Source organism: Trichosurus vulpecula, chromosome 5 (assembly GCF_011100635.1).
Source record: "Trichosurus vulpecula isolate mTriVul1 chromosome 5, mTriVul1.pri, whole genome shotgun sequence".
Classification (NCBI taxonomy): domain Eukaryota; kingdom Metazoa; phylum Chordata; class Mammalia; order Diprotodontia; family Phalangeridae; genus Trichosurus; species Trichosurus vulpecula.
Genome location: NC_050577.1, coordinates 21,557,394 through 21,585,314, shown reverse-complemented (window position 1 = coordinate 21,585,314; position 27,921 = coordinate 21,557,394). Strand labels below are relative to the sequence as shown.

Here is a 27,921-nt window from a genome sequence, read left to right as displayed (position 1 = left end):
CGATAACAAATCATCTGTCTCAGTGGGTAACACGGTCATAATCTCCCAAACAGCAGGCTATGATTTTCTAGAAAGAGGATTAAGCATCCTTAATCCGAATGAGGAAGAACAGAGAAGATGAATCCTATTTAGAAGAAGCTGATTTCCATTCGCTGAACGAGAGCCAAACAGGCAAGTCACAGAAAGATTCCGCTTTTCTAACTCTGAATGGAGGCATCACAGGTCTCCCGAGGTGGCTCTCCTTTCTTCGCAGCTGAGACCACAAACTCTGTCCATGGGCAACCTAGCATGAAATTGGCTCAATCTCCAATTTTAATACTTTCCCCCACACTAGGCTGCGTCCCATAATGCCCTCTGATGACCAAGAGAGGCTGCTTCTGCAAGTGCTCTCCCTTCTTTTCTTATATTGCCAGGCTCAGCCTAACAAAGCGGAATAACTTAGGTGTCTAGTTATGTGAGCAGCAGCAGGGAGTGGTGGGAAGCTGGCCTTAGTCCCAGGAAGACCTGAGTTCCAGTGCCGGCTCTGACACTTGTTGGTGTGTGGCTCTAGACAAGTTACCTAAGTTCTCAGTGCCCTCAGGTAACTCTTTAAAATGAGGAGTGGCAGAGAAGCCTCTGACCTGCATGGGCAAAAAGACTTTCCTCCTCCAGGTGTACCATATACCAATGGAATCCCAGGTCCAGGACCTATCCCTATACTCATGTGGTACTTGACAGTCTTCAGAGCACTACATACACGCGTGCGCACACACGTACACACACGCATGCACACGCACACACACGCACACACACGCACACACGTACACACATAAGCATGCACGCACATATGCACATACACACACGTGCACACACATGCACACATACACACGCACACACGCACACACACACATGCACACACACACGCACGCACACACACACACCTTCTCATTTGACCCTCACAAAAACCTTGAGAGGGAAACATAGTGTGTATTATTAACCTCATTGGACAGACGAGGAAACTGAGGCTTACTCATACGCCAGTGGTCACATAGCCAGCTGTGGAGCTCCAGGCTTTCCAGGCCCTACCCTGATGACCCTTCCACTAAACCCCACTGAGAGTTCTCGGGATTAGCTGACCGAATTGCCAGGCCAGAATCTCTAAAACAGCATCCTGAGGGAATAATGAACAGAATATTGGACTCAAATCCTGCCTCCGGCTACGTGTGAGCCACCTAACACCTCCAGGCCTCAGTCTGCTTACCCCTAAAATGGGTCCATAGCATCACACCTGCCAGCCAGGGTCCAAATGAAATCATGCACTAGGCCCGTTTGCAGACTTCCCATTGCTACAGGAGTGTCAGCCTGTCTCAAGCAGCTCGAAAGGGGAATGAGAGAGAAGGGGGGTTCCCTGAGGCATGCGAAGGAGGGAGGAGCTCTCCATGAGACAGTGAGCAAAGACTCCAGCATTAGCCCGGGCCCCAGACCAGCTTCCATCCCGGAAAGTCACCCAAGGAGGTCAAGTCCTCATTGACCAAACTGGACCCGCCAGCCTGCTGCCTTCTCACTTGTGGGGGCTAGGCCGGTACTGTCAGATGTGATAAATAATGATGATGACACGTCTTGTTCCCTGAAGACGCTGCACGTTTCCTGACCTGCTGCTAGATCACGGCATCTAGGACTTGGACGGGGCGGAGCGCTGGACATGGAGTCAGAAGACCCGAGTTCAAGCCGTCCCAACTCAGACACTCACTAGCTGTGTGTGTGATCCTGGGGAAATTAACTCCCCTGGGCCTTGGAGTTTGAATTCCATGCCCTCTATGGTCTCTTCTAGCCCAAATCTAGGATCCTATGATCCCCTAGAGTTCAGTCTAGCCACAGAGTCTTTTTTGAGAAGTGGAGGGAAGGCAATCAGGGTTAAGCGACTTGCCCAGGGTCACACAACTCATAAGTGTCTAAGGCTGGATTTGAACTCAGGTCCTCCTGACTTCAGGCCCAGTGCTCTAACCACTGCACCACCCAGCTGCCCCTAAGTCCCAGGATTCTTAAACTGGTGTCTGTGAACTTAAAAAAAATTGTAACTATTTCCTTATTATTGGTTTCCTTTGTAATTATATATAATTTACTTCATTAATTTAAAACCATGATTCTGAGGTGTCCATAGGACTTTTCAGATTGCCAAAGAGGTCCATGACGCACTTGGCATAACACAAAAAGCATTAAAGCACTGATAGAGACTGACCTGTACCTTTGATAAGGCAAAACTCGACGCCTCCCAAGGCAGCCCAGCCCACTTTGGGAGCGCTAATCGTTAAGAATTTTTCCCTTACTTGTGCCTAAATCTGCCTCAGCAGTGCCCACCCATTGCTTCTTTATTCGGGCAATCTGGAGCCCGGCGGAACAGGCTGATGTCTTCATATGACAGCCTTTTGAGTAACTTTAAGACAGCTGCCCTGCCCCCAGCCCAGGCCCCACCCCTAGCCCTGCCAAATTTTCTTCTCACCAGGCTAAAGGTCCCCACTTCACAGCTCGAGAGTTGAAAGGGATCTCAGAGGCCAGCTGGTCCAGCCCTTCCATTTAGGAGATGAGGAAACTGAAGCCCAGAGGGGTTGTGACTTGCCTAAGGTCACACAGGTACTAAATGACAGAGGGAGGATTTGAACCCAAGCCTTCTGGCTCCTCCCCTTTAACCATCCTCTGATGGTTCTCTCACCACCCTGGCCACCATATTATGATGTATTCCAGCTCACCCAGGGCCTTCCTCACCCCTCCATAATCTGGCTCCCATCCACCTTTTTGGTCTTACTTCAAATCATTCCCCTTCCTGAAAACTCTCCCGGCTAGCTCTTCTGCATTCACACCTCCTGGGAGTCAGTCCCCACATGTCTGGAATACAATCCCCCTCACCATCCACCCCTCTGGGAATCCCTGCCTTCTGTCATGGCTCAGGTGCCACCCTCCTGGACGAGACCCTTCTTGATTCCCCTGGTTGCTAATACTCCCTCCCTCCTAAAAATTCCTTTGTATTAACTTAGTTATATATACATTGAATCCCTTCCAGGAAATATAGAATATCCCCAAACTCTCCAAGCTGAAAACTGCAATCAGATTTATGGGATACCCTGTCCAAGCTTCACGAAGGCAGGGACTGTTTTCTTTTTAGCTCCGTATCTTCAGCACGGAAGCAGGTGCTTCATAAATGCCTACTGAGTAAATGACTCAACCATTGTTGGATAAGGTATCCAGATATAAGGAAATACCCCCAGGGTGGCTGTGAGGTTTGCAGACTTCAGAGAGTCACACAAATAGCTGAGGATATTCCAGCTGCTTTGGGTCTAGATGGGGAGGAGAGAGGATGGGCTGCCTCGGAGGCATGCCAGCAAGCCTGGGAAAAGGGCATGGAGGCTATCAGCTCCCCTGCTTGAGGACGCCAGCGACACAGTGCAGGATAGTGCTGGTGCTGGGGCCGCCATGTCACACAGGTGATTTATGAGGCCTTCACTTATACTGGATCAATATGGCAGCTCATGTTGGGTCCTTCTGGGCCTTCATGCCCCTTGTGCTCTTCCACTACGAAGTTAACACACAGAACAGACATCTCACATTCAGCTGTAGAGAGAGGGGGAAATGCTACAGTCGGGCTGACAGTGGGGACCTAGGGAGAGGGGGTGCTGCCCAGAACAAATCCATGAGGTAGGCAAGCAATGTTACCCAGAGAGAACTCAGACTCCCTCAACAGACAAAAGGCTTTTTATACGAAAACGCTTCGGGCGTGCTCTGAGAGGCTTCCACAGGATGCGTATGGTTATCCTGCCCCTTGCCAAAACCCTACCTTTGATTTCCTCTCCAGGGAAACCTAACCCTGTGCCAGCCTTGCCCCTGGGTTTTCGAGGAAGGATGGAGCTGTCCAATGCAAGAACATTCCTCCTGATGGGTAGGGAGAGAAGCAGGAGGGAGGTGGCAGGAGCCCAGGAGGTCTGAGGCCCTGGCACAGACTCTGCTTGCAGAGCCCTGTTTGGAGAGCTGCGCATTCTGCAAGCAGACAGGTCTCGGGGGTGTAGGGAGTCTGCCACCACGGCGGGAGGAAGGGGACACGGGGGTTTTGTTCAGAACAGAGAGCTGCAGTGTGTATGTTCACCTGCGACTGGGCCCGGGGCTGAGAGACTGTGAGAAGGAAGACTCCGGAGGCCATGGGCGTCATCCATCCTGCCCTTGCCGTTCTCCCTTGCTCTGGAGATCCCATTCCTGGGAAAAGCTGCTCCCAGTTGTCTCCTCCCAGCGGGGCAGCAACTTTTTTTGGGGGGGTCTTTCTGTTTATTCCCAGTGCTTAACACAATGTGGGGCACACAGTAGGTGCTTAATAAAGGCTTGTGGACTTGAATTGGCTTCCCTCGAGGAGCTTATCCTCTATGGGACAGACCACACATATAGGGGAAGGAGCTTTGTCCATGGAGTCAGAGATGGGGACTAGAACCGCGGGGTCAGCCCATTACCTGCATTTCCAGAAGCAAAGGTGAAATTGATTTGTCCTAGAGCCTGAGATGGGAAGTGTTTGTTTGGGAAGGGAGAGGGTGGCCTGAAGGGCAGTTGACCGTAGGTCCTGGGCTACAGTTCACCAATCAGGATATCCTAGCCCCAGGGCAGAGTTCCAGAACTGAGAGGATTTCCTGCCTGAGGGAGGTCTGCTTCACCAGATGTGAAGGGATGGGGCGGCAGCAGGAGAATGGGCCAAATGGCCAGGGTGGATGGCTGGAGACCCAACAACACATCCCATGATCTCTGCTGCCTTCCCGGCTCCATTCCCAGCTTCCTCCTCCCACCCCGTGCCCTGAATGGATCTTAGTGAAAGGCAGACTGGTCGCAGCTCCCCCCATGCAGACCCCCTTTCTTAGCAGAGGCTCCTGGAGAAGCAGAGGCCCATGAACACCTGCCAGCAATAAACAAGCAGTCAAGGCCGGTCCTTCTTCTGTCTCTCCTGGCCCGCAAACATCCCACCTACCTGTAGGAGGAAGTCAAAGAGGGCCAGCCGGGCCCACTCGGTATGGCGGATGCCCAGGCAGGGGGCCTCCCCCAGTGGAGCCCCAGAGCCGGCCACGCCACACCGGAGCTGGAGCAGGGCCTGGTACTGCAGCCATCCCAGGGCAAAGGAATTCTGATCATGGTCACTGTCGTTCAGGTGCCAGATGTCCGGGGCCCACCAGACCACAGGACGGGGCTCTCCCCTTGTGAAGCGGTAGGGCAGCAGGGGGCTGTGAAAATGTCGTGCTACCACGGGCAAGCTGCGGTACAAGCCCAGTACCCGGTCCAGGTGGAAGGCAAGGACTTCATAGAGGTCCTCGGGCCGTTTGATCAACCCACAAAGCCCTTCAGAGCACAGCTGGCCGAGGTCTGGGGGAAGGGCATTCTGGATGCCCTCCATAGAGAGGCCAACTCGGAGGACCTGCCCGTGCCCAGGGACCCTTGCTCTGCCAGTCACCTCTCCATGGGCTAGCAGCCTCATTTTCCACACATCGTCTGCTGTAAACCACGGTGGGATTTCACCCAGCTCCGAGTGGCCCCCAGTTGCCTCAGCATCGCACCAGATGGAGCCCTGAAACTCTTCAGCAGAGCCTGGCCACAAGCTAGGTATCTGGCCCTGGTCCCCTGGACCCCAGGCCTCCTTCCCAGCCCCAACAGCCTGAACATCTGGATTCTGCAGGGTGGGCTGACCCTGACCAGCTCTGAAGTCCTCAAGGAAGGAAGGGAGGGCAGGTCCTTCCATGTGGGCACCAGGGGAGACCTTGACTGGCGACCCTGGGAGGTGGTCATCATGCCAGTCATGTTTCAAAGCCAAAGGGCCCTTGGCTTTCTGGCCCCTGGCATCCTTCCTCCTGAGAATAATGTTTCTGGTCATGCCCAGGTGACTTGGGGCACTGGAGTCTCTCAGAGTGGTGGTGACAGTGGCAGCGGCAGTGTCCCTCTTGGCCCGGCCCTGGTATCTGCTGGACTTTCCAGGATGGGGCCGGCCATGGCCTACTCTGCCTCTGGAGCCACGATTGTCCTTGCAGGCTAAGCTGGAGTTCTTCAGGGAGGCCCATCCTTCCCAGGCTCCCACCTGGGCCATCTTTTGGCCCTGATTGGAGCTCAGAGCCCGTGGGCTGCCTGGAGGAATGGCCTCCACGGCCCTGAGTGGTTGGCTGGCCCAGTGAGGAGACTCAGCAGGTCTACCAGGGTGGTAGGCTGGGAGGCCTGGGGAGAAGCCGGTGAGGGTGGCCATGGACAGGGCCAGGAAGAAGCAAAAACCAGTGATGGGTAGTCTTTTCCCACGTAGCCTTCTCCAGAGCCAGGAAGCCTGGGAAGGCAAAGGCAGAGAGAGGAAGTCTTCAGAAACACAACCTGAATCTTGGAGCCCAAGCCAAGCAGACCCTGGAGGCCTGACTGGCACCAGGCTCCAGGAGGAATCCAAGATCTTGGGCCGGAGGGGAGCTTAGAGTCATCCAGTCCAACCCTCTCATTTTACAGATGGAGAAACTGAGGCCCGGGGGAAAGTGACCTCTTTAAGGTCCCACCTGGTAGAGTTGGGATTTTTAACAATCAGCATTTATTAAGCACCCATTGTATCACGAACTATGCTTGGTGCTTGGAACTAAAAGGCAGAAATGAACTAGGCTCTGCCCTCAAGCAGCTTATGGTCTCCCTAGTTTCTGATTCCCTTAAGAGACCAGTCACAGAGCACTAACATCTGGATCCTTGTGTCCCATATCCTTCACCTGAGTTAGTTAGACAGATCTTAGCCAGTGGGAGGACGGCATGACAGAGCAGGCCCAAAGCTGGGGTTAAAATCTGAGGTTCTACTGTTGGGCTCCAAGTATGGATTGAAGCAAACTTGTTTTACTTTATTTTCCTCGGGGTTTTTTGTGTTTTCTTTTGCAACACAGTTAATATGGAAGTGACTTTGGCCTGACTTCACAGGGATAGCTGAGATGCTGCTGGCCTTCTCAAGGGGCAGGAGAGGGGCTGGAGGGAGGAAGAGAATCTAGAACTCAAAATTTTTAAAAATGAATATTAAAAATTCTTACATGTAATTGGGAAATGTTTAATGAAATAATATATATTTTATATATACATATACTTTTTTCCTTCTTATGAGCCTGAGTTTCTGGGTCCAAATTCTGGGCCTGCTGCACACTCCCTCTGTGACTGTGGGACGATGGTGATGATGGTAATGCCGATGATAGCTAGAATTTATATAGCAATTCAAGGTTTGCAAAGCCTTTGGCATATGTCCTCTCATCCGAGCCTCGAAGCAGCCCTGGGAGCTAGGGGCATGATTATCCCCATCTTACAGACAAGAAAACTGAGGCTGAAAGACATTAAATCATTTGCTCAGTCATACTAGCATGTGTCTGAGATGGGATTTGAACTGGGGTCTCTCTGACTCCAATTGGAAGAGGGAACAAGGGAAACAGTCAGCTCATGACCAGCACAGGTCACACAGATTTCAGGAAACAACTTTAACCCTTAAATGGCCTGAAGAGTGGGGCAGACAGATGGGTTGGGCAGCCAAGGAGCTTATCTCTGGGAAACAAGGCTAGAAACCAGGTCTGTGACTTCAGTCATCCAGACTCTTCCTCCTCCATTATCCTCCCCCACCCACAAATGCGCTCTCCCGACAGCTGCCGAGTCCTGTCCATTCTCCCTCTCCAGATTCTCTCCCATCCAACCCCTTCTCCCTATTCTGCCCTGGCTCAAACCTCCCACCGGACTCTTCTTCTAACAGCTTCCTCACTGGTCCCTACTCAAAAAATCTCTGTGGTTCCCTATGGCCAGTAAGAGGATGGAGCCTTCTCACGGGACACTTAAGGCCTCCCCCTACCTCTCCAGCTTTACACGCCAACCACACATTACAGCCCAGACAGTCGACTTACGACCTGGTGCTCCAACTCCTCACTCCATTACCCGTCTCACTGTGTTCAAACTGGCTGTTCCCCATCCCATACCTAGAAAGGCAATCCCTCCTCACCCTTCCCTCCCAGAATCCCTCAAGTCTAAGGTCAGGGGCCACTTTCTCTGCTACGCCTTTCTTAACTTGTACCATGTGTATTAATATCTTGGTTGTTCCCCACCTCCAAGAGAACAGAAACTCCTTGAGGCTGGGTCTTTTGCCCCCAGCGCCTAGTACAGGGCCAGCCACATAGCAGGCCCTTCATAAATGTCTGTTGAATTAAATTTTTGAATAAGGATCTCCTAGCAGCATAGGTAGGCATGTTTTGTCTTGTCTCCGTGAGCAGTTGGATGGTACAATGGAGCTGGAGTCAGGAAGAACTGAGTTCCAAGTGGACCTCAGACACTAGCTGAGCAACCCTAGGCAAGAATCTCAGCCAGCCTCAGTTTTGTAATCAGTAAAGCGGGAACGGCAATCCCCTAATTTCCAGGGCTATTGTGAGGTTCAGAGGAGATATAATGTGGAGTGTTTGGCCCACCTTAAAGCGCCTTATAAATGTTAGCTATTATCATGATTTACTTACGATTCCTTCTGAAGGCAAAGGCAGCATGGTTGATGGGTGCCCCCTCTCAAGTCTGCATTGTCTTCCCCCGCCTTTTGGACCTCGGCCTCACCACTCTACATTCTGTGGCTGTCCAAGACTAAAGGGTCTCCTCGTCACTTCCCGGAAGAGTGTCCACAGAGCCCGCATAGCGGGGCCCACTCAGCATCATTTGTGGCTTCTGGAGAAGCCCAGGCGCATTCTCCTTTCTTGGTTAAACAAACCACAAGTCAGAGGAGATTGAAAGTGAAGCCGAAAGCACCGTCTGTCAGCATTTCCCTGAAAAATGCATCCTGTTCCCTGCCTGCCCTTTTCTTCTCTGCCCAGCCCCTTCTCAGCCCCATCCAGACCCCGAGCCTTCTGGCCCCTAAGGTCCTCCACACCTATGATTGGCAAAGAGGCAGAGAAGGGGCCTCTTGGGTCATATGGGTCTGGACCTCAGTTTACTGAGCATCAGTACCAAGTTGCCACCTCCTCCGTGAGGCCTTTCTGGATTCCTGCCCATCCCCCATAGCGGAAAACAATCTCTTTCTCCTCAAAATTCCCTGCAGCGTTTTGTTATGCCCCATATTCTATTACACACATCTGTGTGAATACTTTCCCCCATAAAAGTTTCTAAAAGACAGTTTACCTGTGGTCACAGAGCTCAGGGTCCAGTGGAGGATGTGACACACAGCAAAACTCTTTAACACAAAATAAAATGGGAAATGCTCAGCAGAAGGTTGTAGGGTGTAATGCTTGAGGTCTGGCTGGGGGGGGGGGTGAGTCATTGGTGCTCGGAGATCAGGGAAGGCTTCTTGGAGGAGGAGGTGAAATGTCAAAGGGGCTTTAAAGGTGCCACAAGATCTAGGCAGCCAGTCCAATCCCCCCTATTTTACAGATGAGGAAACCAAGGCCCACAGAGAAGGAGTGACTTCATCTTAGGATCCTTCGATGGAAAGCTAGAAGGAACCTCAAAGGCCGTCCAGTCCGACCCCATCACTTTAGGGATGAGAAAACTGAGGTTGCATTAGTAAGCATATCTGGGAGGGGATTTGAACTCAGATCCTCTGACTTCAGAGCCAGGGTCTCATGAAGTCTCCAGAATCACAGGAGGCCATTCTGAGCATGACGGGGGGAGGGGAGGACCCGCAAAGAGGATCACTGCATCTCTCAGCCAGCAGCAGCCGGACAGGTCTCCATGGTAACCGTCTGAGGCTGAACCACCTTTGTTACACATGCACAGGCGCACACGCACGCACACACACATGCACACGCATGCACACGTGCACACATGCACCCCGTTAAACAAAAACAAGCCTTCTTTATTACAAAGAGAAATCTGCTCAGTCATTCCACAGCCTGGCCCGGCCCGGCCCGGCAAAGCCCAGCAGTATATCTTGGCCTGAGACAGAACCAGCCCGGCCAGTCCCTCAGTCCCCTGCTCCAGCCATTGAACTGAAGCGGGAGATGCGAGAGTCGCGAAACAGAAGAGAATAAAAAAGCCCATTTCAGGTTTCAGATGTCTCTCTGCTGGTGCATTCACACACTCTCCTGCCTCCCTCACCCTTCTCTCTTCTCTTCTCTCTCCCTCTCCCTCTGTCTCCTCCCTCCCTCCCTCCCCCCCCTTCTTCTTCTCTATCTCTTCTCTTCTCTCTCCCTCTCCCTCTGTCTCCTCCCTCCCTCCCTCCCCCCCCTTCTTCTTCTCTATCTCTTCTCTCTCTCTCTCTCTCTCTCTCTCTCTCTCTCTCTCTCTCTCTCTCTCTCTCTCCCTCCCTCCCCCCGCCTCTCTTTCTCTCTCGGGGAAAGTCTCTAAAAGACCCAAATCACAGCCTTTGGAATTGGCAGGGGCCTCTGGGGCCATTGAGCACCCTCTCTGCCATATTCCTGACCAGTGGTCATCTAGCCTCAGACTGAAGACCCTCAGTGACAGGAAGCTCACTCCCCCGAGGCAGCCCGTCCCGTCTTAGATGGCTCTGACAATGAAGAAGCTCATCCTTGCATCAATCCTGTCTTCTCCCTTCAATTGTAGTCACTGCTCCTTATTCTGCTGCCTTGGGCCACGGGACACAAGCCTCGTGCCCCTTCCACATAACCTTTCAAACTCTCAAAGATGCCTCCTTCTCAGGTTGCCTTCTCAGGCCACTCATCCCAGGCCCTATGGCCAATCCTCCTGTGATAAGGGCTCTGTTCTCTTCTGAAATCTCCCTGTCTGCCCATGTCCTTCCTAAAATGTGGGGCCTAGAACTGGACTCAGTGCCCACCTGTGGCCTGGCTAGGTCAGAGGCCAGCAGAAGCATCATCTCCTCCTTTCTGAGAACTACAGACGATTACTGGGTTTGAGAGCTGGAAAGAGTGTCGGCAACCGCGGAACCCAACCCTTCCCTAACAAGTGGTCGCAAGGCCTCAGCTTGAATACCTCCAATGATGGGGAACTCACTAGCTTCAGAATCAGTCATTCCAGTCTGGAATAGTGCTCCTCATCCAGAAATGGAAATCATTACCTGTTTCTGATGATGACAAGAACAGATTCTTAGTACAAGGCCCTGCGTTCAAATCCACCCCTGATGCTCTCTGTGTGGGCAAGCCACTGAATGTTCCTGAACTGCTTTTCTCTTCTATAAGATAAGTGGACTGGACTAGACCAGGGGTTTTACAAATATCTTGATGACTGCAATTTGATGTAACTGATTTCCTTTGTATTCTGTGAACTGTATTTTATATACTTAAAAAAAATTATCCTGAGGAGTCCAAGGTTTCTCCAGACTGCCAAGGGGGCCCATAGCACTGCACAGTTGGGAACTCCTGGACTCGAGGTCTTGAAGTTCCTTCTAGATCTCAAGCTATGACTCTGTGACCTGAGAAACATGATAAAGGCAAAGTGGTTAGTGCTGAGGGGCCCCAACATGGAAAAGAGGCAGCCCCAGTGCTAACGTCACTGGACTAGCTTCTGTGTGGCTCCCTTACTAAGATACCGCACTCCGGCCAATGAATCAGCAAACATTCCCTGCTAGGTGTTAGACACCTACTATGTGTTAGACACTGTGTAGAAGCTGGGAGTACAAAGACTCCAATGAAACATGCCCTGCCCTCAAGAAGGCCACACATGTGCACGTACATGGGCACACACACAGACACACACAGACACACAGGCACACACGTGCATGTGCATGTGTTTTGGACCAGTCCTATGTAAATCCACCAAAGCAGATATAACTAATAGTCTTAGAAAGCAGCCTGGGGACGATGAGGGGTTAAGTGACTTGCCCAGGGTCACACAGCCAGCATGCGTCAGAGGCCACACTTGAACCTAGATCTTTCTTTCCAACTCTGAGGACAATTCCTCAAATTGCCTTTTTTTTTTAAGGAAAAAGGACTTTTTAGGGAAAACAGCCATCTGGCTCCCCAACAAGTGAGCCAGAGCTGCCAAGGTCCACGTGGCTGAGTACAGCAGGCCTGAGCTGGGGCCACTCTCCCTAGCAGTGGTATTCAGACGTACAAAGGCATCAGGGCATGCCAGGAATTCCTGTCCTCCTTGGCATGCTTTCGTTCTTGGAGGCCCTGGCAGCCCAGCCCAGCCCTAAACATTTTTAAACAAAAAGCTTCTTTTCCTTAGAAACACAAGACCCACCCAGGATTGTTAAAAACCCTCCTAATTCTTTAGTTCTTTATGCTTTCCTTATAATTACCCTGTGGACTAGGTGGTGCAAGCATCATTATCATCATTTTATAGAGGAGGAAATCAGAGAAACCAAATTACTTTCCCAGGGCCACACAGCTAGTAAGAATGAGAGCAGGATTTGTAGCCCTGGCTCTTCCTGCTGTGTCATGATCTCTGCTCCCTTCCCCCCACAACTCCCAAAGCCTGGATCTGTCTCTTTGCCATCAGCTCCAACATCCCTCTTAGAAAAACTCCTCCTTGCCTTTACCAGGTTTCTAAGAGATGATGTTTCGCAGGACGCAGGAAACCATGCCCAGCTTTGGGCAGTGGAATGCATCCTCCAGATGGATGGCTTCATGGAGCTGTCCCAGAGGCTGTCCTTGAAGCCTATATATGTTTCCAACTAGATCCGACCAAATGCAACAGCTCGTTTATTAGAAGTCCAAGGTGGGGTGGGGAGTGGGGGAGGGCTGTGTGGCAAGCTCTGACCTGCTGAGTATTTTATTCATTCTCAACAAATAATTATGAAATGCCTACCACGGATCAGGCACTGCAGGGAAGATAAAATCATAGGAACATAACGTCTGAGAGTCGGAAGCAAACTAGCTGCCATCTAGTCCAATAAATAAACAAAAGGCACCCTCACTATTGCATCCCTGAGGATAGATCATCAAGCCTCCACAGAAGGGGAACCCATGTGCCAAGCACCGTGCTAAGTGCTAGGGATACAAAGATAGGCAAAAACTTGGCCCCTGCCCTCAAGAAGCATGCATTCTAATGGAAGAGACTATATGTCAGTAACTAGGTATAGACGGGATCCATGCAGTGTAAATGGAAGGTGATCTGAAGGAGGAAGGTATCCCCTACCAAACAAGGCATTCCACTCTGAAACAGCTCTGATGGGTTAGGAAGTTCCTCCTGATCTCAAGCTTATATTGACCGCGCTGTGACTTCCTTCTGTCAGCTCAGGGTTTGGGGGGTATTCCAGACAGGTGGTTGTGGTTTTCTAGTACTACAGCTTAAAAGCCCCCTCTGGTGTACTTCCCTCCATGATAATCAATTGATGTTGATTAGTCAGCCAGGCTGAATTAGGTTTTAAATTTAATTTGGGTATTTATCACAATTGTATAATTGATACAAAACATCTTTCACCCAAAAGTGTTACACATTCTCCCCTACCAGTACATACAGAGTCCAGGGTCCAAATGTTCATATGGACTATTTGTGCCTGAGCTGGGGCAGAGCCTTTCAAGCTCACATTGGTCTGATCAGCCACAGTGGAACACACTGTACCTTGACTCCAACATAGTGATGTCATCTTGGTCCTCTTGGAGAACAATGGACAACAACCACACAGTCCAGGGGGGAATGGACTCAAGCTTAGAAAGCATTCATTGCAAAGGGGTAACTCATATCTTTTCATATCATTATCATATTTCATACGATAACATAACAATTCTTCTGCTCAAGTCCTCAAGATGCTCCTCCCAGGGATGGGATAGCTTTTTGCTTGGTTCCTTCCTTGAATCTGATTTTTTTCATCTTATCTCTGGCTCCCCTGCAGACACTGCCATCAACCATTGCCATCCTGAAGACAATGCAAATATATTGATGAAAATGTGTAAATCCTTCTGAAGTTTGAAAGGTCCTCCTCTAGCCAACAGGTTGGACACACCAGGGAATGTGAGAGACAGAGGCTGAGGCATTTATTTCCCCCCATAAGGCAATTCCTTCTAATGAATTCTGAGGGGACAGAATAAAGTTACAATGAGGTCAATTTAAGCTGGAGGCTTCCTCCACTCTGGATACCTGAATCCCTTGTTTCCACATGGTTTGCTATTTTATAGATGACCCACAGGGGGCAACCAAATTTCATCAACCAACCTGAACATCCTTCCTGTGTAACCTCACTCCCCTTCAGCCAATGGTTTTCAAGAACATCTAAATTAGTTGAGGACTTTCCCCACACTTAGTCTAAAGCCTTGGAGTCTTTTATTCCACAGAGAAGTTGTCTCCCTTGCTTAAAATATCAAAGCGTAGCATCTTAATATTTACTTTAAATGGGGATGGGGGAGATTTGGTTGTTTGACTTCATCAGCTCCTACTCTTACAAGTGGCCCCTAGTGACAGTCTGCTGATATTCCATATGAAGGGGCCACTCTCTGTAGATCATAGTATGCACTTTCAGCTCCAAATGGGTCACAGAAATTTGTTCAGTTCTCTGGTCCTCAGTTTTCTCAGAAATTTATCATAACTCATCTTCATGAGACCTTTAGATTATAAAGAAAATTCCATTTAGAACATCTCCACCTAAAGCCTTCAGGAAATACATTTTACCATCTTGATGGACCCTGTGTTTTTGGTAAAATGTTAATGTTAATCTTTTTTTTTTAATGTGCTTTGCTCTTGACCTCATAACCATTCAGCTGCATTTCTTTCTATCCAGTGGATCATCTCTTTTCTCTTCAACAAGATCCTTCCCTCTCCTCACCCTCCAGAAATGAGATGTTAAAATCTAAAACTAATGAAGGAATGAGCCCAGGCAGAAAAGCTTGTTTCTTTTTTTCCAAAAAGAATAAAAAAAGGAAAATACAGTTCCAAGTTGGATCCACATCCTGGATTCTCAAAGGCTTGTATCCCACTGGGGAAAAATAAATCAACTGTTTTTTAAAAGAACAAACTTCTCTGCTCATCTTTGCAGCTATGCTTGGTTTCCAACGACGCACAGAATGTTGGCAGCTCCGTGAGCCACATGTAGAGAAAGGTTTCAAAATGGCAGTGAAGAGACTCGCTGACCTGCTTTGCAGAGTTTCCCTAGGGACGTTGTTGGAAAAGAACGCGCTGCTAGATCAGATTGGCAAAATACCCTCTGAATAGAAGTAGTTAATGGAATCTCTTCTTGAAACGAGGCATGGGAAACGAAGGAAAAGGAAGAACGGGAAGGTGACATTGGCCAGTCTAGGCAAGCGCGACAGATAGAGCAAAGTCTATTGTTTCTGCAGAGAATGCGCATTCCTACTGAGCAGGAGCCCCCAGAGCCACCCCTTCCAACATTGCATGCCATCTAGTCTTTTCTGCTGTGCTCTACACAGCTCAGTGCTAAATTCAACCTACCAGACACTTACTAAAAAGAAAATAATCCTAAGTGTATAACGTTGTAAGGCTTGTAAAGGTCTTTGGAAACATTACCTTACGTTATCCTTTCAGAAACAAACCCTGCCCTCAAGGAGGTTCCATTCTGCTAGGGGATACATAGACCGTGTATCTGGATGAGTAAATCCCAGGCATTTCAAGGAAGGAGCAAGCATAAACAACTGGGACAGTGCACAGAAAGCTAGCTGGATTGAGCTGGATTCTAAAAGGCAGGGTGAGGAGGGGGGGGGGGGGGAATGGTGTCTGCATATTTACAGAGGATGTAGCTAAAATACCAAATTAGGAGAATAGCTAGTACCATTTGGGTTGAAATAGAAAGCACTCAGAGGGGAGTCACGTGATGTGACTAGAATAGTACGGTGGCCTCGGATTATGGAGGCTCTTAAACACCAGGCTGAGGAACTTATATTTCATCTTAAAAGTAATAGGGAGCCCATGAAGGTTTTGGAGGAGGAGAGGGTCATAGCTGAACCTGTGCCTTAGGAAGATTATTTTTGCAGCCACATGTAAGAAGGATTGGACAGGGGAGATGCTGGGATCAGAAAGACCAACAGGGAGGCTAAGGTAATAGGCCAGCCAAGAAGCAATGAGCCCTAAACTAGGTGGAACATGGAGGCAGAAGAAACTAGATTTGTCAACTGATTGAAAGTTGAGGATGAGAAAAGGAAAAGAGTCCTCCTCATCCTGAGGTTACAAAGCTCAGGAAAGGCTTCCTGCAGAAGGCGATACTTGAGTTAAGTCTTAAAAGAAGCTATGGAAGCTAGGAGGTAGAAGTGAGCATTTTAGGTATGGCGGAGAGCCAGCAAATGCAAGTGTGGAGGTGGGAGATAGAGGATCCTGTAGGAGGAGCAGAAACCAGGATGGTGTGGCTGGATCAAGGAGTGTGATCTCATTTTCTCCTCACAGACATAGTCCCTGTCCTCAAGGAGGGGAGTGAAGGCTAAAAAAGGTGTCCTGAACTTGGTTTTATTTAAATATTTTGGTAACTATCTTTCAATATAATTTATTTCCATGTCCTATGCATTCGAGAACATTATTTTGGGAAGAGGTTTGTAGGCTTCGCCAAATTTCTAAAGGATCTATAACATACAAGTTCAAGAAGACTGAAAAGATGGGAAGGGGGAAGATTGTGAAAGGGTGTAAATGCTGAACAGATGAGTTTAAACTTGACTCTTGGGGCAACGCTGAGCCACTAAAGTTACCGAGGAGGTCGGGGGTAATATGATCAGACCTGAGCTTTACAGTAGAAACAGAGAGATCAAAGATGAAAGAAAGGGAAGGGACAAATGTTGGGACCTTCTTGTGGAAGAGAAGGAAGAAGATAAAAATGGAGGACCCAGGAAGAATATTAGCCTTGATGGGAGAATGGTCATCTCTTCCTTAGAGACTAGAGTGAGGAAGAAGCAAAGACAGGCGCAGATGGGGAGGGGGGTGGAGGAGGGCAGTAGGGGAGGTCAGGCAGCTCAGGCTGAATAATCTCAGTTCTTTTCTAATCGAGGAGGAGACAAAGTCACCTGCTGACAGAATAATCTGGGAGAGGAGAGAGAGGAAAGTTTGGAATAGATGCTTGGATGACTCATTGGGAGCCAATCAGGGAAGACTAATGTTGTGCAGTGAGAGCCTGGTTGATACACACACACACACACACACACACACACACACGCACACACACACTATACATATATATACACACATACATACATATACATACATACCATATATATGTGTGTGCGTATGTATATACGTGTATGCATATACGTATATAGAATATGTTGTAACATGTGTATCTATGCATATACATATATGTATGTATAAACACCTTAGTGGGGAAGGATCTAGCAGATGGGGGAACCAGGAAGGCTTGTGGAACCCAGGTCTTCCTGGTTCCAAGGCCAGCTTTCTATTGGCTTCACCCCCACCCACTGCCCATCATCTTCAATATTATTCCTATTTCTCTTATATGGTCATGCCTTCTGTGGTTTTCCTCACCCTTTGCCAGCTTCCTTTTAAATGACGGCTTGGTGTAGCCTGTACAGACACAGCTGGCTCAGAGGTCTGCAAGGCCCTAGGAATTTGATGCTTTTCTATCCCACTTTCTAACCATTCAAGGTTTGGACAAATTAGAACAAATAAGGAGCCTTCTAAAGGGCTAGATAAAAACCACCTGTCACCATTCCCTGTGTGGCCTCGTTAATGACCCAAGGGCTCGCTGTGTTTAATTCTGGGGAGTAAGGAGCTAATGTCAGGACTAGTGAAATCACACAAGAGAACACAGACAGACAGCACCCCAGAACCTGCGGGAGCTTCTAAGCAGAGAAAGTCTGTGGAAAGAGATCCCCAGAGCAAGGACGTCTTTGCTGCCACGTCTTGTTGGGCCCCAGTAAGGCTGGGCTCATCTCCCTCCCACTTGGGCAGGCAATCCAGGTGGCTTGTCACCAAAACAACCTCGAGGCTCGGATCTCTTCCTCATCTCTCTCTTTGCAGGGAGCCAGGCATTCCCTCCCTTTGCCACCATCGTCATCCATTTCAAGGGTAAGAAAGAACTTCCCTCTCAGTAACTCTGGCCAGGCTGCCATTCATTTTCATAACATCAATGAGAAAGGAGGAAAATATTTAACCAAAAGAAGAGGGTAATGCAGCAAGGAGGTGCAATGGATAGATGTTAAACTTGGAATCAGGAAAGTCTGGATTCAAATCCAGCCACAGACACTTACTAGCTGTGTGACTCTGGGCAAGTCACTTAACCCCCTCTGCCTCAGTTTCCTTCTCTGTAAAATGGGGATAACAGCACCTGCCTCACAGGGTTCTATGAGGATCAAATGAGATAATATTTGTAAAGTGCTTTGCAAACCTGAAAGTGCTGTGTGAATGCTAGCTAGCTGTTGGTGGTGGTGTTATTATTAGCAGGAGGAGCAGGAAGAGGAGGAGGAGAAGGAGGAGGAGGAAGAGAAGAAGATGGAGGAGGAGGAAGAAGAGGAGGAGAAAGAGGAGGAGGAAGAGGAGGAGGAGGAGGAAGAGGAGGAAGAGGAGGAGGAAGAGGAGGAACCCAACTACCATTATTTCTATTTTATAGATGAGGAAAATAACAAGGTTCAACAACTCGACCATGGTCATAGTTCTAGCAAGGAGCTGAGCTGGGACTGGACACCAACCCTTCTAGTACAACTCATGGCCCAGGACTTCAGTATTTATCTACTGTCACATAGTAAATTGGTGGAAGAAGCCGGAGACTCACTGAAGGTTTACAAAGACTAGTCTCATAAGTTATTTCTTTGGCTGGCACCTCCCTCCCCCACTCCCACCCAGTTTCCCTTGGAAACCTCAGAATTTGACCCATTTTGTCTTCACCCAGGTTTCCCCTAGGAATATCAGAATACGCAGCTTGAGTACAAAACCTTAAAGATGTAGGTAAGAAGGGTCTTTAGCTCCTACGCAAGCATTCAAGCTAACAGAACATATTGGATATAGGACAGCCTTTCACTACATGAAAAGGATGCAGAACAACATAAAGAACTCAGAGCAGCCAAAGCACAATAAAAGACAATTCTTCTCCCTCCAGTGATTACCATCGACCTCCCAAGGTTGTAATGTAGTTCCTCTAGCTACGTAGCAATAGCCTGGGAGCCAATTTGAACCAGCTGAGCTGATTCTTATACTTTCAGTGTGAGTATCTACACCTCAGAAGTTGGCTTGATTTATTGATTTGCTGATTGTCTAGAGTCTAGACTTAATAAAGAGATGGAAAACATGTTACTAACACAGATTAATTGTCAATGTATTTGCTGTACTTTTTTTAGGAGAGTTGGTTATTAAATATTCACCAGCACATGCCTGGGAATGCCCTGTAGATTATATTCACCTTGAAAGGGAAATAACCTTGAGGATGCGATAGAAACAACCTACCACTCTCCAATGAGCTCCTCCAGAACCCCAGAGACCTATATTGCTCCCCAGATTTATAGTACCATCCTAAGGCACAGTTTCAGCTTTAACACAAATGGGAATAATATATTCTCTACTTTGCCAGTTTGCTAAATGCATCCAAAATGTGTTTTAGACCCATCCTCGAAGCACTGAAGAATTCTTCAAGTTGTACACTTTGGCCATGAATCATGGAATACTCCAACTCCATCAGGGCACCCGGTGGGTGCCCCATGGAAAACATCAGTAGGCCAAAGGATATCATCAGTGGTATACATAATAAGTGGCATAAACAAGATCACTGAGGGCACGGTAGGTTGGAAGAGGAGGTTGACCAGTCCTCTAGGGCAAGGGGCAACAAGTGGACAGTCTGAGTGATGTTCCGGAGCCCGTAAAATGTCCAGAGACCCAGAGGAAGGCCCTTGGAGAGAATTACAGAAAGGTATGGACATAAATTGCAAAGCGTAAGGCATGTGGGAGTTGAGATTTCCACAGGGAGAGACGTACATACTGGTGAAACCATGGGTGCATTGAGAGACCAGATGGTTCACTGGAAGGGGCCCCAGCTTTGGAATGGGGGCCCAGGGTTCAAATTCTGACTCTATCATTGACTGTGTACATGACATCAAGCAAGTCACTGAACTACCTTGATTTTTTTTTTTTGCAGGGGGGAAGGCAGGGCAATTGGGGTTAAGTGACTTGCCCAAGGTCACACGGCTAGTAAGTGTGTCAAGTATCTGAAGCCGGATTTGAACTCAGGTCCCCCTGACTCCAGAGCTGGTACTCTATTCACTGTGCCACCTAGCTGCCCCTTGATTTTCTTATCTGTAAAATTAGAGGGTTGGGCTAGATGTCCTTAGGGTCCCTTCCCACTCTTGGTCTAGGATCCTATGACTTCTATGGGCCTGAAGGTTAACAAGGATTCTGAGAGAAACAGAGATGAGGAGAAAAGACATTTCACAGCTGGACAACCTGGGGCTCTCTGCAAATGGATCAGGTGAAGACATCTCTGGCCCTGTCACCTCAGAGGACTAGTACGCTACAGCAAGGGATGCCAGCAAGTCTCCTTGGGTGACACGTTCTTAAAAGTACCTCTCCAGAGCCCACACACCCACCGGCCCAGTGTTTCCACTCAGCAGACACAATGGCGAGCAGACTTCTCATCCTGCTCCCACAGAGACCCCTCCCCCCAGGCCAGGGCAGAGCTTGAGTTACAGAGGGAGTGTTGGGGTGGGGGGGGGGCGGTGCAGTGAGCTCCCCAAGCCAAGCCAGGTAGTGTCTGATCCAAAAAGTGCCTTGAAAACGGCCCTTGGGATTTTTCAAACAAAGCCTGCCCTGGAAGCTCAAGATGGAGAAAGGAGATTGCCAATGCTGCTCTAAGTGAGTTTTCTCCTGCTGGCTGTCTGGGTACTGTAATGCGAAATGACTGCGGTAGACAGCCTGAAAGCTCCATGTTTAATGGAAACAATTGGGCAAATAGCCTGTCCCTGTCAGGTGACCAGAGACAGAATAATGGAACAGAAACCGTGGTGGTGGGGCCCAGGCTCGAGCAAGAAGACCAAAATAGCAGCCTGGGCATTCAGGGGGCTCGTTGTGAGCCTTTGTGCCATGAAAAAAGCTGACTGACTAGTTAGCGAACAAGTACTCGTTAATAAGCCCCTCGGAGGTGCCAGGTACAGTGCCAAGCCATGGAGATACAGTGCAGAGAATGAGGCGGTCCTCAATCACTCCATCAACCACCAAGCCCTTAGGATGGGCATGCGGGCAGCCTGTCCTTGGCCCTGGAGATGCAGAGGGACAGCAAGATGGGCCCTCCTGCCCTCAAGGAAATGCCATTCTAATTGCGGAAGAACACATCTAAGGCAATGGTGATGGGGGAGGGGTTTGTTCTTCAGGAAAATCACAGGGTTGGGGAGGGGAGGGATTGAGGGCAGTGGCAGGGGGAGAAGATGTACAGGAGGCAGTGAGGTGGGTCTGATGGGTCTTGGTTTGGGGAGCTCTCTCAGGGCAGAAGCCCAGGGCCCCAGGGCAGGAGCTGGAATACCTGGAATACCAGGGAGGAGGTGGAGGTTATAATGTAGGAATAGGGCATGAAGATAGCGGAAGACCCCAGAGCCATGACCAAAGGCATACCTGCTATCCAACAGGCCTCAGGAAATGCTGGGGAGCCCTCCAAAGATAGGAAGCCAGGGTGGCTGGCAGGGGAGTGAGGTGGGGGCGGGGAAGGGTTCTGTGAACTGTAACTTGAGGTCGGGGAGGGAGAGGATCTTGAACTAAATCTTTCACCCACTGGATCGGGCACAATAGGAGATTCTAGGCCACCCCTGATCAATCTCTTGTACCTGCTGAGATCTGGGAAAGAGTCAGGAGGATACACCTGACCCACCCCACTCTGCCCCAGCTCAAGGGCTCCTTTTGTCCAAGAATGACTTAAGTCCAGACTGGCCATCCAGGGACTGACTGTGTGGACTCCACTCGAGGCCCAACAGGCCTTCTGTGATATGCAAGGAAAGATGGCACTGTCTCCAATCTCTAGGCTGGGTTTGGACCAGGTCTGATCCCCCAGTAGGGGCTGGTTGGATGCTGGGGGGGAGGGGGAACTTGGATTTTGATAGTGGAACTAAAAATACCTGAGGTGGGAACAAAGGGCCTCAGGAGACAGGTAGGACCACAACCTATAAATAACTCGAGGAGAAGGGGAACAGAGGGGAAATGAGTCACATTCTTACAGAAAATATGACCTAGAAACAAGCAAGTCAGAAACCAAGAGAGAATGAAACTTAAGCACAGCATCCTAGGACCCCGGATCTACAGCTGTAAGAGACCTCAGGGGCTGTTTGGCCCAACCCCCTCTGTTTACAGTTGGAGAAACTGAGGCACAGGGAAGTCAGAGGACCATAGCCCTAAGGCTGGAAGGGATCTCAGAGGCCATATGAGGTGAATGCTACTTCATCCTCTTTTTACAGACAAGCGAACTGAGTCAAGGGGAGAAGTGACTTGTCTAAGGTCACATGGGTAATAAAAAGACCCAGTTTTAAAGCAAGTAAGAGAATGACATGGAAATGTCAGGGGAGGGAGAAGTAATGACCACCTACAGCGCCCTAGAATATTCATATATGAGGAGAAAGCAGGGGAGGGCGGGGGTGGCGCAGCAGATTCACTATCTTTTTTCTGAGGATCGTAGAATATTTATTGCTGAGAGAATCGTCAAAAGGCATCACGGGCACAGTAGACAAGAGTGGCCCATTGGGAGTCTGGGATCCTCTTTCAGACGTTTACCGGAACAAATCACTTAACCATTCCATGCCTCAGTTTACCCACCTATAAAATATGGATGATAATAAGCACCTGCCTCCCGGGTCAAACGAGGCTAAAATGAGGTTACATATATAAAGCATTTCATAAACCAGCTCTCTACAATGCTAGTTAGTTATTATCATTATGTGAGGCGTGGTTCCCAGAGGCCCGGAGGCGGCAGTCCCAGGACGACCACGCCTGGAATATCACGCTCGGTTCCAGAGGCTTTGTCTTAGGGAGGTCATCCATAAGCTGAGATGCACTCAAGAGCGGGCCCTGAGTCCATCACATGTCAGGGTCGGTGAGGGGACCTGGGGATGTCTGCTGTGGAGGAGGGAGGATGCAGGGAGAACACGCCGGCTGTCTGGAAGGATTCCATTGCCCTGTTTGGCCTAGGGAAGGACTAGGAACCATCGATGACAATTACAAAGAGGCAGAATTGGCTTCTAAGCTTCCTAAGCATGAGAACTGTCCCAAAGTGTACCGGGCTGGCTCAGGAGCAGATGGGGGCCCCCTCCTGGGGGGCTTCAAAGAAGGGCCTCATCAGCCATGGCTGGGTCTGCGGGAGTCAGGGTCGTTAATCAGCTCTGAATTGAACTTGACTTATACGAGGTCCCCTTGCAACTCTTGGTTCTTGGTTTCCTATTTCCTGGGTATTCGCAGGATTATAGAATTTAGAGGGGGAAGGGACTATAAAGATCATCTAGTCCAATCCCCTCCTTTTACACATGAGGAAACTGAGGCCCAGAGGGGGAAAAAGTGACTTGAAAAAAAATGAGACGAGTAGAAAGTAGCAGGGTCAGGATTTGAACCCAGGTCATCTGACCCTAAATCCATCTCCCTAAGGTTTTTTCAACGGTAACTTTCTAGGATTCTATGCTGTTTACATGTGCTGGATAGTGGCTAATTCAGAAAATAAGGATACTGAGACAGGATAATAATACAAATCATATCATAATTTCACTTAGGTTATCTCATAAGGTCTTCACAGTAACCCTGGGAGAACGGTGTTATCATTACCCGCGTGTTACAGACAAGTGAACTGAGGCTGAGAGGGGCTCAGTGATTTGGCCAGATTTGAACTCGGGCCTTCCTGACTCTATACGCATCCTCACACAGGGATGGAACAGTGACCACATGGAAAGTCTAGGAAATCCCCACGGTGCAAGGCCATGTTTCCTAAGTCAGAAGACTTCCTCGGGAGAGTTAAAAGGCACGCGTCTCAGAGCGCAGCCTGCTGGGTAGATGGGGCCTCGGAAACAGAAGAACCCGGGTTCAGATCCTGGCCTGTCACTCAACTGCTCTGGGGCTGTTTCCTCGTCTGTGAAAGAGTGATAGCAACAGCCTCCAAGGGTTACAATAAGAATCAAGTAAGATAATAACGTGTGTGGAGCGCTTCACAAACGTAAAAATGATTATCTCTCTATCCATCAATCCGTCCATCTACACATCTACCTGTCCATCCGTCTGTCTGTCCATCTATCTATCCATCAATCCGTCCATCTACACATCTACCTGTCCATCCGTCTGTCTGTCCATCTATCTATCCATCAGTCCGTCCATCTACACATCTACCTGTCCATCCGTCTGTCTGTCCATCTATCTATCCATCAATCCGTCCATCTACACATCTACCTGTCCATCCATGTGTCTGTCCATCTATCTGTCTATCAATCTGTCTATATTATATATATATATAATGTGTGTGTTTATGTATTATGTATGTATGCATTCCTGGTGATCACTGAGCTATAACTGGTATGACCCGGTCCTGTGGGTCTCAGGGCACTGCACAAATGCAAACAGGCCAATTCGCCGTGGGGGGAAGGCCCCCTCATCTCCCACAAGACCGTAAAGCCCCCTCTAATCTCGGTCCAAAATTACTGGCCCGATTCGATGGGCCTGGAAGTCGGCTCCTGCTCTCCTGCCTCGAGGGCCGAGTGCCAGGCTCCGAAGGTCTGCCGATCAATCTCACTTTCCCCCCGCAGCTCTGCCTCCTAGCTCTGTGTTCATGAATAATAAGCTATGCCTAGGATCTCTCTCCCCATTTGCTCGTGCTCACTGAGGGATGAGCAAAGCCAGAGGACACTGCGCGGATCTCCCAAACAAAGGGTCCTTTTTCCTTCGTCCTCTGGCCTTGCTCCCCGCCTTCCTCAGAGGCAAGCGATGTGTCTGGAAGGATGCGGCCGCACAATCAGGTGGTGGTGCTCTGATTTAAGAAAAGATGGGCGACCGTCGGGTCTGGGGCAGGGCGGTGTTTCATCCACCAGCAGCCAGAGCTCTTTCAAGGGCTGCGTGACCTTGAACTCTGGCGGTCCTAATGGAACCTGCTTCCCGTGTACCTGCTCCGAGACCCAGGACTCAGCCACTTCCACAGGGGGAGGGGCCTCCAGGCTGAGAATGCATCTGGTGGGAGAGTCTGAGATTCTAGGGTGGAATCACAAACTGGAAGGATGGAGAAAGGACTGAGGTCTGGAATCCTCCCAGGATAACTAAAAGGCAAAATCGGAGAGGAAGCTGGCTACGCTTCTATATACCCAAACTGCTACAGAGAACAAATATCTTGATGCATCCAAGGCAGTTCAGTGGATAGCGTGCTGGGCCTGGAGTCAGGAAGAAGAGGTCAAATTCCTGCATGACCCCTGGCATGTTGTTTAGCCACTGCCTCAGTTTCCCCAACTGTAAAATCAGGATAATAATAACACCTTCCTCCCATGGTGGTTATGAGGATAACATGTGCAGTGTTTAGCACTTTGCAAACCTTAATGTGCTATATGCATGTAATTATTGTATACGTAATTCCATCCACTTCTTAGTCTGGAAATGTTCTTCCCTCCTTTCAGTAGAAAGGTGGGGGCCTAGGGGTATGGAATGTTGCATGTTGTTGTTTGTCCTTCATTTCTGAAGAGGGCTGTGACATCCAGGAGATGATGTCAGGACATGCAAGTGAGTTGGATTTAAGTGAGGCAGGGCTGTGCAAAGTCACCAGCCTCACCTTCTCCTCCGGAGCCATCTGGGTCCAGTGGCCAGATATGGATCAGGACGACGGGAGATGCCCAGGATGTCAGCCGTGGTGGATGCGTTCGTTGATTTTTCTTAATTGTGTTTTCTTCCGTTACAAGGGAGCCTGATTGTGGGGGAAGGGGCATATATGAAAATAACCATGATATAGATGTAGGGGGTTGAATGTCATGGAGCACATGTGGGATCAGGCCTTTGGAAGCCTAGAGTATGACCCTGAGATCCCCAGGCCACTTCTGGGGGTGACGGCCGTAGCTTTAGCTCCACTCTTGCCCTGTGAGGCTCAATCCTCTGTTGGTTAAAAAAAAAAAAGTCAGACAGGAAGGAGGGAAAGCAAGGAAAGAGAGGGAGGAAAAAGGAGGGAGGAAGGGAGGGAGGAAGAAAGGGAGGGAGGAAGGAATGGAGGGAGGGAGGGAGGAAGGGAGGAAGGAATGGAGGGAGGGAGGAAGGGAGGGAGGGAGGAAGGGAGGGAGGAAGGGAGGGAGGAAGGAATGGAGGGAGGGAGGAAGGGAGGGAGGGAGGAAGGGAGGGAGGAAGAAAGGGAGGGAAGGAGGGAGGAAGAGAGAGAGGGAGGGAGGGAGGGAGGAAGAAAGGGAGGAGGAAGGGAGGGAGGAAGAGAGAGAGGGAGGAAGGAAGGGAGGGAGGAAGGAAGAAAGGGAGGAAGGAATGGAGGGAGGGGGAAGGGAGGGAGGGAGGAAGGGAGGGAGGAAGGGAGGGAGGAAGGAAGAAAGGGAGGAAGGAATGGAGGGAGGGAGGAAGGGAGGGAGGGAGGAAGGAGGGAGGAAGAAAGGGAGGAAGGAAGGGAGGAGGAAGGGAGGGAGGAAGAGAGAGAGGGAGGGAGGGAGGGAGGAAGGGAGGGAGGAAGGAAGGCTTACTCTGATGCCTCAGTTTACGTTGGGCTCTTGAAATGTTATACAAGTGGAACACAAGTTGTGGCCTTCTGGGAAGGCTCCGAATACACTGATCCCCTCAGCAGGCAAGCCCCAGGTGATGAATCTTTTGGCCACGGCAATCTAAACACACACACACACACACACACACACACACACACACACACACCCTTAGACTGGTGTGGCTCCCTTCCCCATCTGCAGTGAAGGAGGCAGACTAGGGGGGAAAGGCGGCAGAGAGCACTAAGAACGGCGCCATTTTTAGAACATTTACAAACATTCCCCTGACTCTTGTTTCTCTAAAACTCGAGCTCTCTCTCACACATAATTTCATTTCTGATACTTCAGAGGGGAGACTAGCATCAGAGTCTAAATTCTCTCTCAGAGCCCTGAAGCCCAACAGAACCTAGCTTGGGTACAATGGCGCGATTCTTTTCCGGGAATCCAAGATCATTTCCAAATCGCCAGCACACACAACACCGCGTGCCCTCACCGAGCTTGGTGGTACAAGGCTTACTCAGTGTGAGGGGACATTACAAATGGCATGTGGTTGGAGGCAGTGGTGGGGACTGAATTCTGAGCCTGTTACCTGCACAGAGCACCTTTGATTAGGGAGGGTTACACATGACAGGTAGGGCTCCCTCGAACAACAGAAGGGCTATTCATCCTGGTCTGGCTTTTCAAACTCAGGAGATCGGTTGCGGGTTGGGGAGGATGGTTAAGTTAGAGAACATAAAGGGCCCCACTGGCCCAATGTGTCCCTCTGTATGATGGCCCTTGGAGAATTCAGGCCAGTGGGATCATCCTGCCCCAAGTCTCTTCCCCCACCCCCACCTCCAATGCCTCTTACTCACTGCTGCCAATTCATCTCATGGCACAGGCTCTGAGTGTGGCACCATTCCACTCCTACTTCAAACCCCAAGCCTTCAATGAATTCCTATTGGTTCTTTTTACCGGCATTCAAGGCCTTCCATGCTTTGACTCCAACTACCCTTCCATTCTTATCCTCATACATATACTACTCCCTTTCATGAACCCCATAGTTCATCCGAAAAGTGTGGCACAGTGAAAAGGGCATTAAGTTTGGAGTCAAGAGTCCTGGGTTCAAATCTTGGCTCTGCTCCTAACTAGCTATGTGACCTTGGACAAATCACCTCACTGAGGCCTCAGTTTCCCTATCTGTAAAATAAAGGGGTTGGACTAGACGACCTCTGAAGTCTCCCCAAGCTCTAAATCTATGATACCATGATTCTACTAGGATTCTGCCATCTCCCTAAAGAGTCCCTGTGCTTCCCTGACTTCGTGCCTTTATTCAGTACTCTCTAGCTTGTCCTCCCCTTGCTTAATTCTTGCCCAGGCCATAGGATCCAACTCCAGTGACTCCTCTAAAAAGTCTTCCTCTCGCTTCTCCCCCTGGAAGCGGGGAGCTCACAGAGTACTTTAATTGAAGCCTTCTTTCTGTATGTCTCTACTCTCCCTCAGATTCTGGGTTACAGTT

The 27,921-nt window shown here is 49.5% G+C and overlaps 1 protein-coding gene across 1 annotated transcript in view; it reads right to left on the bottom strand.

The window, feature by feature from the left end:
* GASK1A (golgi associated kinase 1A) overlaps window positions 1-27,921 on the bottom strand; it is a 64,973-nt gene that overhangs the window by 14,156 nt on the left and 22,896 nt on the right. The window contains exons 2-3 of the mRNA XM_036760475.1: window positions 24,705-24,906; window positions 4,976-6,307 (exon numbers count right to left, since the gene is read on the bottom strand). Coding sequence (XP_036616370.1) covers window positions 4,976-6,307; window positions 24,705-24,906 — 1,534 coding nt within the window. The remainder of the gene's footprint in view (window positions 1-4,975; window positions 6,308-24,704; window positions 24,907-27,921) is intronic.